Raw genomic sequence first — 18,708 nt, 5'->3', positions numbered from 1 at the left:
TTGATTGTTTCTGGGTGAGGTAAGACCTGATAGATTTAAATATTGTGTAATCTGAAAATAAAAAACTATCCACAAAAATAAATATATAAATAAAAATTTAAATAAAATTAAAAAAAATTGTTAAATCACAAAATATTTTGCAAATATAAAACAGATCTGCAACTATACAAACAAAATTCCACAAATTAAAAAATAAACGTGTAAACATAATTTAATTTAGATTACAAGTGTTTGTGAATATCTTTCTAACGTGCAACTTTCAAACACGTATTTGTGAATCTCAGTTCTGTGTTTATAGAATTTTATTTTATGCTTTTTTTAAGAAAAAAATTAGGAATTTGTGTATTTGCTGATCTTTTATATATTTTCAAAATATTTTTGTGAATTAACAAATCTCTTGCTTTTTGGGGGGTCTTTGTACAGATGAGCATTTCCAGAGGTTTGTTGATCTCACAGTAAATGCTGAGACTCTTATCTCCATGGTTTTAAAATTTTCTTTTAAAGCGTATTTTAGAACAGATCAAGCATGAAAATATCAGTAATCAGTTAATAACAAGGAATATTATGGATTATTTTATTTAAATGTTTAAAACTGAATAAATTACTCAAAAAACTGAGTTTAATTTTTAAAATAAAAAACATTTCCTCGTTTTGTCCTCTTTTTTTTATAAAATATGTTTTATGGTCATTTATTGTTTTTGTTTGCGATTAAAAAAAAAACAAAAGCGCGCACGCTGCCGCCTCCACCACGCCTCCTCGGGCACGCGGACGTCATTACGTATTTGAACATTCAAATATTGGTGAGAGCCAATCAGGATCGTCCAGGTCACAGGTGCCGTGTTCGTAGCGGAAGAGAAGATGGCTGCTGCGAGGAACGGAAAGAGCGGACTCCTGGAAAAAGTGAGGAGTTAAACTTTTCTTGTTTTTCTTCAGCTGTAAAGAAAAGTGGAGGATTTTATTTTCTCCCGGAGGACGGGCTGTCGGAGCGGACATTTTATCTGTCTGCGCGCCGGCTAGCTTCATCCTCTGTTAGCGGTTAGCCTGCTAAGCTAACGCTAGCTGGCTAAAATACATGTATTTATTACATTTAAATCAAGCCGAGTTCATTCGGAGGTGAAGCTGTGTTTGAGTGTGTGTGCGCGTCTCTCGTTGTGTGTTCACACTGCAGCGGGTTGTTTAGTTCACTGTGTGCAGCCGTTACAAACAGCTGGTGCTCAGCCGGCTGCACCAAACCTCATTCAGAAAACAGGTGATTTAGGTTTATTTAAATGTTAAAGGTACTCTGAGTCATTGTAAGAGCACAGGAGCAGACATTAGCACTGGGTCATTAAATCGGCCATGGTTTTATAGTGACAGCTGAGCCCGCGTTATTGCATCACCACCTCCTAAGAGATGTTACTGAGTTAAAGAGATGAGGCGGAAGCTGCACACTCAGATCTGTCAGCTGTAGTTTGTATTTTAAGTCCTGCAGATCGATGTTTGGGCTCATTGATCCCATACGAGGAGTTATTTTTTTATTCTTGATACCAGTGATGAGTTAATTTGTCCATGAACGCTGCGTCACTAGTTACCAGAGGAAACTTCTTCACATGCTGAGGCTGCAGTGATGAGCTGTTAATACACTGGTTCCCAACCTGTGGGTCCCGGCACCAATAAGGGGTCACCATAGCTTCACAGAGGGTCACATGACCTCCGTGATGATCAGGGCTGTAAGAAAACCTTTTATTATAATTACATGCTTGACAGGTAACTCGGCCCTTTTAGTTCACGTAATAAATGTGATAATATATAAAGTGTGGATCGTTATTTAAGAGCTGAACCTGAAACGAGTGAGACACAAACTACAGTCACTCTGTCAGACAGCCTCGTCCTGCCTGAGAAAAGTCAAGTCAACTTTATTTACACAGCCCAGTGTCAATGAATAAATATAGCCGTGTGATAACAGAGTTAAATGTATGAAACCGTTCTTATTTTTATTTGTTTTATCACAACATGATCAGTGATAATCAATAAACTTGTGTTTCAGTGGAGAATCGATGAGAAGCCGGTGAAAATCGATAAATGGGACGGAGCCGCTGTGAAGAACTCTCTGGATGACGCTGCCAAGAAGGTCAGCCTTTATTCTGAAAGTCCGTCACACTCAGGATGTTGGTGTGTTAACGTTACAGTCAGAATCAGTCATCAATAATCCATCTGTGTATTGATTTGTGTGGCCTTCAGGTGCTGCTGGAGAAATACGGTTACGTGGAGAACTTCAGGCTGGTGGATGGTCGTCTGTTGATCTGTACGGTTTCCTGTCTGTTCGCCATGCTGGCTCTGGTCTGGGACTACCTGCACCCCTTCCCCGAGTCCAGACCAGTCCTCGCCTGCTGCGTCATCTCATATCCTTCACCAGCAGCAGGGGACAGGAAGTCCACCTGAGACCGCTTGGACTCGTGTCAGGAGGCTTGTTTGAGACGAGTTGCGGCTCGAGAGCAGATGATGTCAAGTCGTTTTAACTCGTCGTGTAAAGACGGCAGTAAAAACGGCGCTGTTATCGTCTGGAGGCGGCATCAGTGTACAGTTCAAAGTATGACACTACTTCCTGTCTGATGACCTCACTTTACGCATCACTCAAGCCGTGTGCAATAAACATTTGATGCAATACATTTTTTTAGGTCTCGGCACCGGTGATAGCCACAGCCGGTGGTTGTCCGTCTGTCCGTCCTCTTCTCGAGTACACAATATCTCAAAAACGCCTTGAAGACATTTCTTCAAGTTTGACACAAACATCCACCTGGACTCAAAGATAAACTAATCAGAATTTGGTAGTCAAAGGACAGGGTCACTGTGACCTGTGTCCGTCTCATTCTCATGATAGTGATATGTCCAGAACGCTTTTTTGGGAATTTCCCCTAATTTGGCGCCAACGTCCATGAGGATGAACTAATTAGAAGATTTGATTAGGTTTTTGGCCATAGCTCAGAAATTCATGCGCTGATTTTGACAAAACTTTACATAAATGTCTGACAGGATGAAATAATGACGTGTTGACATTTTAAATCCAAAAGGTCAAAGGTCAGCTTCACTGTGACATCATCATGTTTTGACGTCATATCTCAGGAACAGAGTTTTGTCAGATGGTCCCATCATGCAGTGCAGGACAAAGATCTGGACCGAGCAGGTCTGCGTTGGTGCAGCTTGTCTCAAACGAGCCTCTGATGTGGTGTGGGGTCAGTGTGTGTGTGGTGACTGGGAGCACTGGGGGAACTGGGAGCAATGGTTGTTTTTCCCTAACAGTCCATCACGTACTTCATCATGATGGGCATCCTGACGCTGTACACCTCCTACAGAGAGAAGAACATCTTCCTGGTGTCTCTGCAGAAGGATCCAGCTGGGATGGATCCAGACCACATGTGGCAGCTGTCCTCCTCCCTCAAACGGTACGACTCTTTACCCAGCATGCACTCTGATCACACACACACATCCCACTGCACAGGAAACATGTCAAGCCCATCTGATTTCACAGATCTGAATCTGTAAAGTTAGTCATGTTTCATCTATGACATAATTTCAATAGTTTTATCAATTAGTGTTGTTTAGTATGACATTGTTGGTGGGCGGGGCTTAGCTGGAGGCAAAACAGTCCTCCACAGACGTTAGCTAGCGCTAGCTAACAAGTTGTGTTGTCTTGTTTTAGACGATGGAGGAAGATGATGTGAGTGGTGCGTTCAGAAACACTCATTGTGAGTGTGGGAGCGCACTCTGACACAAACTGGAGCGTTGATAAATTGGGAGCACTGTCTGAATGTAGCGTTGGGTTATCCAGAGCAGCGCACTCTCAGAGTGGCAGAGCGCACTCTGGACACTCTGTCTGTGGAGACGGAGCAGCAGAGCGCCGAGCGGAGTGAATGTGTGATTAACTTAACCGTTGGTTCATTCATGTAGAAATATAACGCTGCGTTTCTTCCACCAACAGGGCTCTCATTTTAGTGTAGAGCGTCAGACTGAATTTACCAACGCACCATGTCAGGTCACTCACTCTCCGGGACCGCCAGTGTTACTTGAATAAGTAAACACTGACCAACGGGACCAGACTGGCCGACCCGTATGCTCTCACTCAGTGGATGGATGATGTCACAGGAAGCCAATCTTACAAAGGAGGACCACACTTGTTTGTTTTGCTATGGAAGCTAACGTTAGCTAATGTGCTAAAAAGTTAGCGTTGCAGAGAAATCCAATCTTCCTCTTAATCCCTCCCCAGTTTCTGATGAGGTGGACATGATAACCCTTAATACACATAACCTTATTCATCCCTACAACAGGAAATACTTTTTCCCTAACCTGATATGAAGTGTGCGCTGCACATGTGAGCATTTTTGATGATGGCCTCCGTCCAGTCCTTTGGTCTTATCACATTTAACCATAGTTGTCTTTGTTTTTGTTGACGGGCAGTGGCGGCTGGTTTTGAGCCATGACTCCTTCTATTCTGGCTCCCAATAACACAACAAGACAAACACATTTTAACACTCCTATGGAGCCTACAGCCCTGTGGGGGAGAGGCAGCTGCACCTCCAGCTGATAACATGATGTCACTGTGATGTCATCGTTACGTCATGGTGGCGTCGGCCCTTGAAGGGTCTGTGAGTTTGACTGTGTTGACAAACAGACTCAGTCAGCTGCCGTCTCATTAATAAAACCATTTGTAGACTCCTTTCTGAAAATGCATGGATGAACAAAAGCTAAAATGGCGTGCTCCAAATAATATTTGCCAGTTTCTACAGCGTCGCCATCTTCCTGTCTCCAAAATGCTGATCATCATGGGTCAAAGTTTCTCCCTCTAAGTCTGTCTTTATAGATCACAGCTTTCTCCGTAGGAAGTGGCTTTCGCCTCTTTCAGGCCTCGTTTTGTGTGTACTCAGTGTTTCTAAATGAGACCGCAGCTCTTCATCAGTGACGTCATCATTTATCTTAATATGTGCTAACTGTGTGTGTTTTGTGTCGCAGGTTCGATGACCAGTACACTCTCAGAGTCTCCTTCTGCGATGGAAAGTCGAAGACCTCGCGGGAAGCTGAGTTTACCAAATCTGTGTCGGCGTTCTTCGATGAGAACGGGACGCTGGCCATGGACCAGTTTGAGAAGTGTGTTTCTAAACTTCACGACACGCTGGCGTCGGAGAAGAAGACCAAATAAAACCAGAACATCTGTGAAGTCATGAGGTGGCACTTGATTCAGGAGGAACGTCTTTGGTTTCATTTCAGCCTGCGGAGAGAAACTCCATCACCGTCTGAGTTTGTGAAGACGACCTCATCGTTACCTGTCAGTGCAGCTCCTGGTGATGCGTTCAGGGTCGTTCAGAGAGCCGACTGCTGAACAGTCTGTTCCTCTGATTTAAATTAAACTTTACTTGTCAAATTGTTTCACATCTGAGTTTTCAGCTGCATTCTGTGGTCTTCATCAGAGGGTTTCTCGGTTGTCATGGTGACATGTTGACAGTTCAGTTGTTCACCCTAACACCTGATGACCGTGACCACCGAGTGTCCGCAGAGGAAGACCACACGTCTCAGCGTTTCCTCTGTCGTCTTCATCAGGAGCTGCTGATGGATTTTCTCTCACGCTGTCCGCCATTTTTATGGAGATGACCTGAAACCAAACGAAGTCCTCGACAGGAAGTAAAGCGCTTCCTGTCAGGTTGTCAGCGTTCGCTCGCCTTGAAGCTTTTAGCCGCAGTAATGAAGAGTTTCCTCACAGAACGATTAGTGACAATAACATCGACTCTTCTGTTGTGAAACAAGTGAATTAAAAAACCTTTTTATAGTTTCACCTGACGGACACACCGTCACCGTCGTCTGTTGCTTTTATTTTATTTTATTTTCATCTGTTTATCGTTGTTCTTTTATTTTTGCAGCTGCAGCCATTTTCTTTTTTATTTCTAACGTTTTCTGTTTTGATGCTTTTCTTTGTCACATGATAATAAAGTGAACAGCTTTGGATTTTTGGACTGTTGGTCAGATGAACCGTCTGAAGACGTCACAGCAAAAGAAAATAATGAAAATAATGTTTAGTTGCATTATTTTCATTATCGATCAGTCTGCTCATTATTTTCTCCGTCAGTGTTTGGTCTATAAAATGTCAAATGGCTTCTCAGATTCTGGCTGTGTTTCTTTTACTTTGATGACATTTTGGCCCAAACGTCATCAAAGTAAAAGAAACACAGCCGGAGTGTGCGACACTTGTTTTCTACATCAGGTGTGCTGCCTGTGATCAGCACCTCCTTATAATTATTGATGTGTGTTACTTTTATATTTTAAAAATGAGTTATCTCAACGATGACTCAATAATGACTTTGTATCCTGGAAAAAAAAACCAAACCAAACCATCAGATCTCAAAATAAGAACGAACCTGTCTTGGGGAAAAAAAGCATAGCAGCTCAAAAATAATGACGTAGCATCTCTAAATGTTTGTCTTTACATGTTTCATCAGTCTAAATCTTAAAGACGTTCAGTGTAACATGATGTAAAACAACTTAATCGTTCAGTTATCTAAATAATTTTTCCGTCTTCTCTGATCGTTGCAGCGCTGCTGTTGAAGTTTTCACAGTTTAATGCTAATGTGCAAACACGCTGAATAAAGTGTGGCGTTCCTCTTGGTCAGCTCTGTTCGGCCCAGGCAGTCATTTATAAGGTAATTAATGATCCTCAGCAGCTCATCAGCTCATACTGTGAGGTTATTAACACGTATTTTTGTCTCATCGAGCGGTGACAAAGTGTTGATTCAGGTGTTGTCAGTGTTTCTCTGAACTCTGCAGGTTCGTCTCATCATAACGTCTCCGCGCCACGAGACTTCCTGTTGGAGGTTTTTAAAAACTGTGACGTGTCGTTGTATGACTGGTCAGATTCTCTGAGAGGCTTATTTCAGTTTTCTAAATTCTGATTTTAATAAGTCTTTATGGGAGTCCATATGCACGAATGTGATTAGAATAAAGATCCAGTTAGTAAAAAGAGATCTCGAAATAATCGAACAGTATCTAAAAATGTAATGACAGCATTTTAAAATAATGACTTCGTATCTCAAAACCTCGGCGTGATTTTCAGAAATAACCATGAAATAATGTCAGTTTCTTAAAGTTACAGTGTCTCAAAATAATAACTCCCTCATCTCTGAACTCTGACAGTATCTCAAGATAACTCAGTATCTCGACATGATGTCATCGTATCTCTACATTATGATTTACTCTGAAATGATAACCAAGTCATTCTGGGTCAAAGAAATTGACTCACTATTTCGAGATAATGCGGTAATCTTAAAACATCATCTTCTGAAAGTTTCTCTTCACAGTGACCCACAGGTTTGGACCAAGTTCATCGACTTTATTCGCACCTTTAAAAGTTTCTCTCTTCGTCTCCTTCTGTCAGTTTTAGAACAAACGACGGCCCTTCGATGTGACATCACTGGTGGGCGGAGCCTTGTGAGGGCGGCCAAACCAGTGAAGGTCACACAGGTCATGAACAAGCAGCCGACAAAATAAAAGATATAAAATCAGAACAGAAAGACGTTGGGTCCACGGCGCCGCGGTTTGTAAAAAGATTTGATTTCTGTCTCGGTGTCGATGACATCACCATCAGGAGCTCTTGGTTAGCGTGCGTCTGTGTGCGACTCAACGACAGATGAGCATTTATGAGTGGAAGTGAAAGGATGTTGAACACAGACGGACGCACGTGTTGATGCCTTACAACAGGAAGTGGACCGAATGTCGACCACACTTTACTTTTGAATGTCATATTTATTTCTCTGTGACTTTGTTATCGACACATTAAAGATGGAGATTGTTCAGAGTGAGTTTACAGGTGATGTTTGTCCTGCAGTACCTCCGTTCATCCAGCAGGTGGCGCCGTCGTCCTGCTGCTCGCTGACGGTCACTGTGTTTAAAGTGGATTTAGGTCAGCGGCTGGTAATTTAGTCTTTATTTAGATCCCATGAGCCTCTGCGGAGTGTCTCTGCTCCTGAGCTCAGCACACAACAAACAAACAAATAAACAAACAATTTAAAATCACACTGAATCAACAGAATAAAGAACTGAATGACTCAACAGATGAAAAGAGAGGAAACAGGAGTTTGAATAAGAAATAAAAGAAACAGAGTGACATGAATCAGTTTGAGTTTTAGTGACTTTAAATAAGACAAATAAAAATACTTTGAAGCTTCAGATAGAAAAAGATCTTTAAATTAAAATTCTCCTCATTTGTTAATGAAACCAGCAGAGAATGTGTAAAGTAACTAAAGTAACTGAGTACTTTTACTCAAGCACTGCATTACAGAATATTGTTCAATACTTCTACTTCATCTCTCAGAGAGAAAATATTGATATTTATTGATTTGAGAACCCAAGGTTAGTTTATTTTATTTTATTTTAATATATTTTGTTTAAGTTTATTTTATATTACTTTGTTTTAGCTTAGTTAATTTTATTTTATTTCAATAGTTTATTTGTAGTTCAGTTTGTTTTGGTTAATTTATGTTAGACTCGTTTATCTGATTCTATTTTAAATTAGTTAATTTAAATGTTTTTTTTTTGTTTAGTTGTACAGAAAATACAGGAAAAAAGACAAGAGACCTTGATGTAACGCAACATTTGGACTCAGAGCACCTCGCCCGATAAAGGGACACCGGGGCCTCAAAGATTAAAGAACTGAAAAAGAGATCCAGACCAAGAAATACAAAATGATTAGAGAGAGATGTACAATTTACGAAAAAAAAAAAAAAAAAAATTACTTTGCATTTTTTTGCTTCCTGTGTTATGTATTAAAAATATACAAATAAACTAAAATAAAAGTAAACTCCAGTGTAGACAAATTATTACAACTAAATGTCCTGCTTTCTAAATTTTATTTAGTGAAAAAAATTAAATACAAAAACATGTTTTCTTTTAAAATATGGGGAGACAGCAACGAAGGAAGAAAATGACCCCAAAAAATAAGCAAAACATTAGTAAAAAGAGAAAATTCAAAAACAAGAAATAACCTGGAACAAACACGGAAAATAACCTGGAAAGCTGCTTAAAAATTGTAGTAGGTTCTGTGACATAATTTAAGATGTAATAATAATAATAATTAGAATAGTTTTCCAGAATCAGAAACACTTCACTGATGCCCGAGGGGAAATTGTGATTACAGTCGCCCTTATGTAAAAAATAGAAAATTTTAAGTCATCAAAATTGTACTTAATTGTAAATGAAATTGTACGTAAGCACACTACTTGAGTAAATGTACTTTGTTATATTCCATGAGTGAGTGTTGGTGAAGCGCAGAACAAAGTTGAGTTGTTAGCAAGCATTTTTAACATCTGATAGCAAATACTTCACAAAGATTTAAATTAAAATTGGACCCAGTTACCTTCCCTGTGGAACACCGCAAAGATTTAAAAGATATATACTGTGGTTTAAAAATTGACATTATCATCCTGTGTTCATATATGTATCTATGGCATTTAAAACAACGTAACTGGAAGGAGGATCTCAGTTGTATCATTTTATTTATTATTATTATTATTTATTCTAAATGCTTTATCTATGAATTCGGACACACATTTTATTTTATATTGTTGCTTTAGGAGCAGAAAAACCTGTGAAAATGTAAAAACCAAGTCTACAACCAGCATCAAGCTGAAAAAGACCAAACAGTTTTCCAGGCTGAGACTCTGACCAATCAGAGAGCAGGAGCAGGTGGGCGGGGCCAGTGCAGCGGTGGGCGGGATAAGTAGGCAGGTCAGCTGTGGCTCAGTAAGCACTGATCAGATGAGTGTGAGGGGAGCAGAGTGTGTTGCTGTGTCTCGGCCATGGCCTGTCTGATGGCCGCCTGGTCCGTCCATAACCCCACCGTCACCAACTCCATCATCATGGTGAGTACGCACGAGACACTCTGTCCATCACATCAATCTGCCGGGGACATGTGGGACAGCGTTAAGCTCTCAGAGGGACACACAGATCTAAATACAACTAATGCAATTAAACCAGATGAGGTGGAAATAAACTGAAAACTAAAATCAGACACACGTATATAAACATATATGATTAAACCACGTCCAAATAATCAACCTCCAACACCAGCTTTAGAAAACACACACATTCTGTCTCTGTCCAAGTGGGGACACACTGCTGACACTGGACTCTGGGGACACAGTGGAAATATACTGAGGACATTTACTGGGCATTTCTTAAAAATACATCAGAAACTTACTGGACTTTTTTTTTTTTGAGAAATAAACTGGAGACATACTAGGGACAAAGTAGAGACATACAGGACACATACTGGGGACAGTGGAATTATTGTGGAGACATACTGGACATTTCATAGAGACATACTGGAGACATACTAGGGACATAGTGGAGTTACAGTGGAGACAATTTCTTCAAGATTTACTGGACACATACTGGAGACACACTGGAGACACACGAGACATACTGGAGACACACTGGAGACATACTGGAGACAAACTGAAGACACTGGAAACACACTTGAGACATACTGGAGACACTGGAGACAAACTGAAGACACACTGGAGACAAACTGAAGACACTGGAAACACACTTGAGACACACTGGAGACATACTGGAGACAAACTGAAGACACACTGGAGACACACTGAAGACGCACTGGAGACACACTGGAGACACACTGAAGACATACTGAAGACATACTGGAGACACTGGAGACACACTGAAGACACACTGGAGACATACTGGAGACACACTGAAGACACACTGGAGACATACTAGGGACAAAGTAGAGACATACAGGACACATACTGGGGACAGTGGAATTATTGTGGAGACATACTGGACATTTCATAGAGACATACTGGAGACATACTAGGGACATAGTGGAGTTACAGTGGAGACAATTTCTTCAAGATTTACTGGACACATACTGGAGACACACGAGACATACTGGAGACAAACTGAAGACACACTTGAAACACACTTGAGACATACTGGAGACACACTGGAGACATACTGGAGACAAACTGAAGACACACTGGAGACACACTGGAGACGCACTGGAGACACACTGGAGACATACTGGAGGCAAACTGAAGACACACTGGAGACACACTGGAGACGCACTGGAGACACACTGGAGACATACTGAAGACACAGTGGAGACACTGGAGACATACTGGAGACAAACTGAAGACACACTGGAGACGCACTGGAGACACACTGGACACATACTGGAGACACACTGAAGACACACTGAAGACATACTGAAGACACACTGGAGACACACTGGACACATACTGGAGACACACTGGAGACGCACTGGAGACACACTGAAGACATACTGAAGACGCACTGGAGACATACTGAAGACATAGTGGAGACACTGGAGACACACTGAAGCCACACTGGAGACAAACTGGAGACACACTGGAGACGCACTGGAGACGCACTGGAGACACACTGGAGACATACTGGAGACGCACTGGAGACATACTGGAGACACACTGCAGACATACTGGAGACACACTGAAGACACACTGGAGACACACTGAAGACGCACTGGAGACACACTGGAGACGCACTGGAGACACACTGAAGACATACTGAAGACATACTGGAGACACTGGAGACACACTGAAGACACACTGGAGACACACTGGAGACATACTAGGGACAAAGTAGAGACATACAGGACACATACTGGGGACAGTGGAATTATTGTGGAGACATACTGGACATTTCATAGAGACATACTGGAGACATACTAGGGACATAGTGGAGTTACAGTGGAGACAATTTCTTCAAGATTTACTGGACACATACTGGAGACACACGAGACATACTGGAGACAAACTGAAGACACACTTGAAACACACTTGAGACATACTGGAGACACACTGGAGACATACTGGAGACAAACTGAAGACACACTGGAGACACACTGGAGACGCACTGGAGACACACTGGAGACATACTGGAGGCAAACTGAAGACACACTGGAGACACACTGGAGACGCACTGGAGACACACTGGAGACATACTGAAGACACAGTGGAGACACTGGAGACATACTGGAGACAAACTGAAGACACACTGGAGACGCACTGGAGACACACTGGACACATACTGGAGACACACTGGAGACACACTGAAGACATACTGAAGACACACTGGAGACACACTGGACACATACTGGAGACACACTGGAGACGCACTGGAGACACACTGAAGACACACTGGAGACATACTGAAGACACACTGGAGACACACTGGACACATACTGGAGACACACTGGAGACACACTGAAGACATACTGAAGACGCACTGGAGACATACTGAAGACATAGTGGAGACACTGGAGACAAACTGAAGACACACTGGAGACGCACTGAAGACATACTGAAGACATAGTGGAGACACTGGAGACACACTGAAGACACACTGGAGACGCACTGGAGACACACTGAAGACATACTGAAGACGCACTGAAGACATAGTGGAGACACTGGAGACACACTGAAGACACACTGGACATTTAAGATTAAACAGCTATTATTATTATTATTTTTACGTCCCCACACTGCGGGTGGCAGGGCGCACACTGACTCCACCCATACGTCTCAGTTCCTGTAGCAGCTCGACTCTTCTCGCCTCTTGTTGTCTCTCTGTGTCGAAGGACGGATGAAGAACTTTACGACATCATTTACATCATTTTAAAGACAGTGACAGAAAGTAACTTCCTGTCGAGCCGCAGCTCTAGAGACTGGCTCTCCGGACAGGAAATCAGGTTTAAGTAGATGGTGACATCATCAGATCTGTGGCCAGAGCAGGCGGTGGAAGTGCTGCGATGTTTTACTGTAGTAAAAGTAGACATACTTCCTGTTGACGCGCTGCGGTGTGACACTTCCTGTTGGTGATGTCAGCTGAACTTTAGAAAACAAGTCTGAAGTATGATCAACAGATGTTTCTGACGAGTCTTCTTTTAATACGGTGAACTTAAAGTTGTGTCTGTCGCAGATGTTTCGTACGGCAGTTAAAAACAACATGAAGCTGCTTTAAATTAAATTAACCAACATTATTACATAATTATAACGAGTGTCAAAGACACACAGGAAGCTCACACCATCGATTTAAATCGACTCATGTTTGTAAGTTCTGAAGCCTCCAAATAATGAATGACACGTACAGATGTCATCTGTATAAACAGGACGTGTGGTGCAGGTGAGTCGTGCTGCAGCGTGACCGACAGTGACCGACAGTGACCTCCTGCAGCTCCTGTATGGAGGCAGATTAGTGCCCTACATGGAGGCAGGATGATGTTTACAGGCGACTCACAAACACAACAACAGAGAGGAGCAGCTGATCGACCGATGCCTCACAAAACTGCTTCCTGTTTGTCCTCTCGTCTCAGTCACAACAAAAACAGTGACAGAAAATAAAAACAAGAACTGCAGAGGTCAAGAGTTATGAATATAACAGGAATAAAAATGTGTCAAATATTTGTATTGTCATCTAATTACTGGAAATCACAACCACTGAACAATCAGAATTTTCCATGATGGCCTGTAGAGCTGATTTAAAGTGTGGTTGATATGATTTATTGTATTTGTTGACACAATCAGCAGTAACACACCTGAGACATCTGGACACCTGCTGCTGCTCAGAGGACAGACTATCTTCAGTAACGTCCAGTTCAGACCAAACATTCACAACGAGACGAGTTGAAACAGGCGACTTCTCTCAATGCTCCGTTCTTTAACGTCGACAGGAAGTGACCGCCATGAGACGGCGTATCATCTCTAGTCAACAACTCTCTGTGCTTCTGATCTGTGACCTTGACAGGAAGTGATCACCATGAGACGGCGTATCATCTCTAGTCAACGACTCTCTGTGCTTCTGATCTGTGACGTCGACAGGAAGTGACCGCCATGAGACCGCGTATCATCTCTAGTCAACGACTCTCTGTGCTTCTGATCTGTAACGTCGACAGGAAGTGACCGCCATGAGACGGCGCATCATCTCTAGTCAACGACTCTCTGTGCTTCTGATCTGTAACGTCGACAGGAAGTGACCGCCATGAGACGGCGTATCATCTCTAGTCAACGACTCTCTGTGCTTCTGATCTGTAACGTCGACAGGAAGTGACCGCCATGAGACGGCGTATCATCTCTAGTCAACGACTCTCTGTGCTTCTGATCTGTAACGTCGACAGGAAGTGACCGCCATGAGACGGCGCATCATCTCTAGTCAACGACTCTCTGTGCTTCTGATCTGTGACGTCGACAGGAAGTGACCGCCATGAGACGGCGTATCATCTCTAGTCAACGACTCTCTGTGCTTCTGATCTGTAACGCCGACAGGAAGTGACCAGCCATGAGGCGGCGTATCATCTCTAGTCAACGACTCTCTGTGCTTCTGATCTGTCACGTCGACAGGAAGTGACCGCCATGAGACGGCGTATCATCTCTAGTCAACGACTCTCTGTGCTTCTGATCTGTAACGTCGACAGGAAGTGACCGCCATGAGACGGCGTATCATCTCTAGTCAACGACTCTCTGTGCTTCTGATCTGTAACGTCGACAGGAAGTGACCGCCATGAGACGGCGTATCATCTCTAGTCAACAACTCTCTGTGCTTCTGATCTGTAACGCTGACAGGAAGTGACCGCCATGAGACGGCGTATCATCTCTAGTCAACAACTCTCTGTGCTTCTGATCTGTAACGCTGACAGGAAGTGACCGCCATGAGACGGCGTATCATCTCTAGTCAACAACTCTCTGTGCTTCTGATCTGTAACGTCGACAGGAAGTGACCGCCATGAGACGGCGTATCATCTCTAGCCAACGACTCTCTGTGCTTCTGATCTGTAACGTCGACAGGAAGTGACCGCCATGAGACGGCGTATCATCTCTAGTCAACAACTCTCTGTGCTTCTGATCTGTAACGCTGACAGGAAGTGACCGCCATGAGACGGCGTATCATCTCTAGTCAACAACTCTCTGTGCTTCTGATCTGTAACGTCGACAGGAAGTGACCGCCATGAGACGGCGTATCATCTCTAGTCAACAACTCTCTGTGCTTCGTTCTGATTTGCAGCTTTTCAGACTTACTTTGTGGCTGAATATAATTTGTAGCTTCTTAAAATCTGAATGAGGATAGTGATAGTGAGATACTGGCTACAGTGATGAAACAAAACCAGCATCAGATGGACTGTGTTCATAATCAATACGCCACAATAATATAAATAACCAGCACCAATTCATCAGTCAGTGAGAATGTGTGTGTGGGCGGGGCATAAGCACATACAGCCAGCAGCAGCAGTGACCCACCGTCTGACACCGGCACGGCGTGAGGACGGAAACAGAGGGCTCTGTGGGGTGACGCCAACTCAGGTGACGTGCTTTAAAACCAGCCACTGGCCATTTGACCAGCTGAGTGTCAGGTGACACCATCAGCCGGCTTGAGTCCAGCTCAGACCGGCCAGTTCACACCACTGACACTTTTCTCTGCAACGTTCTGAAACAGTTTAGTGTCGTCGCCGATCTTCGGTCTGAACTGGGCTTTAGAGAGAGGCTTCACCAATCAGGTCCGAAACAAGACGTTAATATCAGCTCATGTGACTTTAGACATTTCTATGGTGGTGCAGAGGTGTAGTCCGACCCTGAAGTTAGCGTCCCAAACCCGGTCTCACTCAATAGGCATCAAAATCCCATGCTTGGTCAGTGACTTGTGGCACAGATGAAAAAAGCCGTCCTTTAATGTCGACATGATATGTGGCAGGTTGCCATTATAGTTTAACGGCACTTGGCTGCATCAGGGAAACGCGGCAGGACAAGAGCAAAAGTTAAGGGGGCAAAAGTCTGAGTCGGGCGGGCAGGAGAGGTGGTGGATATGTCCAACATCCACTGACTTCCACCCAGGGGGCCGGTGTTCACTTCCTGTTAGATTGTAAAGCCAGACCCTGTTCTTTTATCCCGAACCCAACCACGTGCGTTAGTGGTTCGCGCTGATGTAGTGCTTTTATTTTGAAAGAGACTGTATCAAACTGTACATTTCCTGTGAAAACAGAAGTGTCTTTTGAAAACAGACAATGCATGTAACAGGCTGAAGTTGACACGGCGTCCCAGAACGTCAACAACCAACACACCCAGGGTACCTTGGACGCCATATGTGGACGTGGAAAGTCCATGACCAAACGTGGACATGTGACGAGGTCGCAGTGAGGATGAGTTGGCGTCGCACTGGTTCCTTCGTCAAACAGCTAGTGATATTTTTCCATGTTGGATTATTGCAGAACATAACGTTAGGCCTGTTTTTTTGTCTGAGATTGTTGCACGTTTAAAAATAAGTAGGACTTCACGTTTTGTCAGCGTTCGCACACTGAGTCCGAAACTTCCATCCGTCATTTAAATTTTCGGAACAGGTTCCATTTTGTGTGTCGGAGCCTTTAAAGACGTTTGACCAAGAATCAGTGGAGAAAATGTGGTGGCGGGACACAGCTGAGACCAGACAGAGGAACGGGGCGCACAGAATCAATTTATAACTGGGACAGCCACCTGGGTTTCCTCCGGATGCTCCAACACGTTCTCCCCGTGTGGCACCTGGTGATTGAGGGAGGTCGTTGTTTGCTCAATCCTGTTTAAATAGACCTAAAAATATTAAAAATCAGCTCAAACATTTATTCATAATCCCAGGCTTCTCTTGTCTGTGTCATCACGTTGTACATGTGCATAATGACGTCACTGCCTTACGTTATGTGTGGTGCAAAACTGTGTTAAACCACATGGTGGCGCCAGAGAAACAAGTGATGAGTCGATCACATCTCCTTTCAGGATTCTCGCTGTCATGTAATGGTGCAATCACATTTTCCAGGCCTGGAAGTTTTGGAAAAGTCCTGGAATATTGCTGTGCGTACAGAGTTTGTTAGAGTGGATAAACAGGTTAAGATCAAGTTATAATTATGGCGTGATATCACAGGGTGAGAACTCTCAGATTAAATGTGCTGTTTGGGATGAGTTGAAATGACGACATGTCTCTCTGATTCTGTCACTCAGAACACCAACGGGCCCCCGGACCTCATGTTGGACCCCCGGACGGTGTGCGTTTGTTTGGATGAGGTGGTCAACAAGCGGCCGGCGGGCGGCCAGCAGACGCCGCTGCTGCAGGGACACCTGAAGAAGGTGGACAACAACCTGACGGAGGCCCAGAGGTTCTCCTCATTACCACGGAGACCGGCGGTCAACATCGAGTTCAAGGACGTCTCGTATTCTGTCAGAGACGGACCCTGGTGGAGGAAGAAAGGTACGGTGATACACCTGAGCAGCACCTGAAGATAATGATGATGATGTCATTCAAGTCCTTTTCACACACAGAGGTGCTTCAGATTGGTGTGACAGGCGTGACATGTAACACAACAGCGTCAGCCTCTAGTGTGACATATAACATACGTGTCAGCAGCTCTTTATAAACAATAACAATGACATCACATGTCAGTAACATCATTTAGCGTCCCTGTTATATTGCGGCTGATCTCGCAGCTGCTGTTGTTCTTCTTTGAGTTAGCTGCTAACTGCTAACAGCTGCAGTTTGTCTTCTTTGAGTTAGCTGCTAACTGCTAACACCTGCAGTTTGTCTTCTTTGAGTTAGCTGCTAACTGCTAACACCTGCAGTTCGTCTTCTTTGAGTTAGCTGCTAACCCCTAACAGCAGCTGTTCTTTTGCTTTGAGTGAGCTGCTAATTGCTAAGAGCTGCTGTTTTTCTTTGAGTTAGCCGCTAACTGCTAGCAGCTGCTGTACTTCTTCTTTGAGTTAGCTGCTAACAGCGAACAGCTGCTGTTCTTCTCTGAGGTAGCTGCTGATAGCTGCTGTTCTTTGTCTTTGAGTTAGCTGCTAACAGCGAACAGCTGCTTTTTAAATTTCCCGCACTATGTTGTACACATAACACGTCATGAAAACGTCACCCGTCCAGCTGTCTGTTCCTGTCATACAGAAGTTGTTTCGGTGCTGTCACTTCCTGTGATGTCACCTTAGAGGTAAACACCTCCTCAGTGTACTGACTGTACTTCTGTTCTATTTGTGTTTGGGGACTTCCCTGCAGAGCTTCAGTTTAACCATAAGCAACAGTTTATTATTATCAGAGCCTGATATGGGACGCTGTGTGTGTGTGTGTGTGTGTGTGTGTGTGTGTGTGTGTGTGTGTGTGTGTGTGTGTGTGCGTGTATGTGTGTGTGTGTGTTGGATTATGGGGCTGTAATCTGTTAATCTCTGCAGGGTCTCCTGCTGTAAATAGCTGCAGGTCAGATTAGACGCCGCTCTGCTGCTCAGAGAGGAAATAAAATACAGACGACAGAAACAAAGACGAACGAGGAGCCGACTGACGTCTGAACGACTCATTAATATTTACAGTGATATTAATACACTAATGATATAATCTGTGGGATTATAAACATAACACAATAAAACCACCCTGATACCTTCTGATATCGTTTTAGAGTTTAGAAGATAAATGTTGACGTATTAAGAATCATACTAATTTTATTTATTACACTACACAAACTGTATCCAGATCCATCAGTGGTTTAGTTTCTTTGTTCAGATCACAAACTTTATTTAAACATTTAAGTTTAAATCTTTGCTACGAACAACAACAAACAAGTTATTAAAAAAATAATAATAAAAAATAGATAAAAAAAACACATTAAACAAGATCAAATAAATGTAAATATATTTT

The 18,708-nt window shown here is 43.2% G+C and overlaps 2 protein-coding genes across 3 annotated transcripts in view; both read left to right on the top strand.

Annotated features, from left to right (window-relative positions):
• The window catches only part of abcg1 (ATP-binding cassette, sub-family G (WHITE), member 1), a 391,642-nt gene that overhangs the window by 352,599 nt on the left and 20,335 nt on the right, over positions 1 to 18,708 (top strand). Inside the window, exons 1-2 of one of the 2 annotated variants that reach the window (XM_049577594.1) lie at positions 14,402 to 15,371; positions 17,034 to 17,280. In XM_049577594.1, coding sequence (XP_049433551.1) covers positions 15,255 to 15,371; positions 17,034 to 17,280 — 364 coding nt within the window. In that variant the 5' untranslated portion in view covers positions 14,402 to 15,254. Of the gene's footprint in view, positions 1 to 14,401; positions 15,372 to 16,209; positions 17,281 to 18,708 lie in introns of those variants that run through there. The other variant, XM_049577595.1, reaches the window with a different exon arrangement.
• On the top strand, positions 807 to 6,634 carry spcs2 (signal peptidase complex subunit 2). The gene is made up of 5 exons (XM_049577651.1): positions 807 to 900; positions 2,027 to 2,110; positions 2,221 to 2,373; positions 3,280 to 3,422; positions 4,987 to 6,634. Exons 1-5 carry the CDS (start codon positions 859 to 861, stop codon positions 5,171 to 5,173), a joined length of 609 nt encoding a protein of 202 aa, XP_049433608.1. The 5' UTR covers positions 807 to 858; the 3' UTR covers positions 5,174 to 6,634.

This window comes from Epinephelus fuscoguttatus, linkage group LG5 (assembly GCF_011397635.1).
Source record: "Epinephelus fuscoguttatus linkage group LG5, E.fuscoguttatus.final_Chr_v1".
In the NCBI taxonomy this organism is placed as follows: domain Eukaryota; kingdom Metazoa; phylum Chordata; class Actinopteri; order Perciformes; family Serranidae; genus Epinephelus; species Epinephelus fuscoguttatus.
The sequence above is the reverse complement of the archived record's forward strand: the minus strand, read 5'-3'. Positions and strand labels throughout refer to the sequence as shown.

Excerpts from the sequence above, each read along its gene's own strand:
- spcs2 (XM_049577651.1), top strand. The coding sequence starts at position 859 with ATGGCTGCTGCGAGGAACGGAAAGAGCGGACTCCTGGAAAAA. Across the intron at positions 2,111-2,220 it reads TGGATGACGCTGCCAAGAAG|GTGCTGCTGGAGAAATACGG; the intron begins GTCAGCCTTTAT and ends TGTGGCCTTCAG. Across the intron at positions 3,423-4,986 it reads CTGTCCTCCTCCCTCAAACG|GTTCGATGACCAGTACACTC; the intron begins GTACGACTCTTT and ends TTTGTGTCGCAG.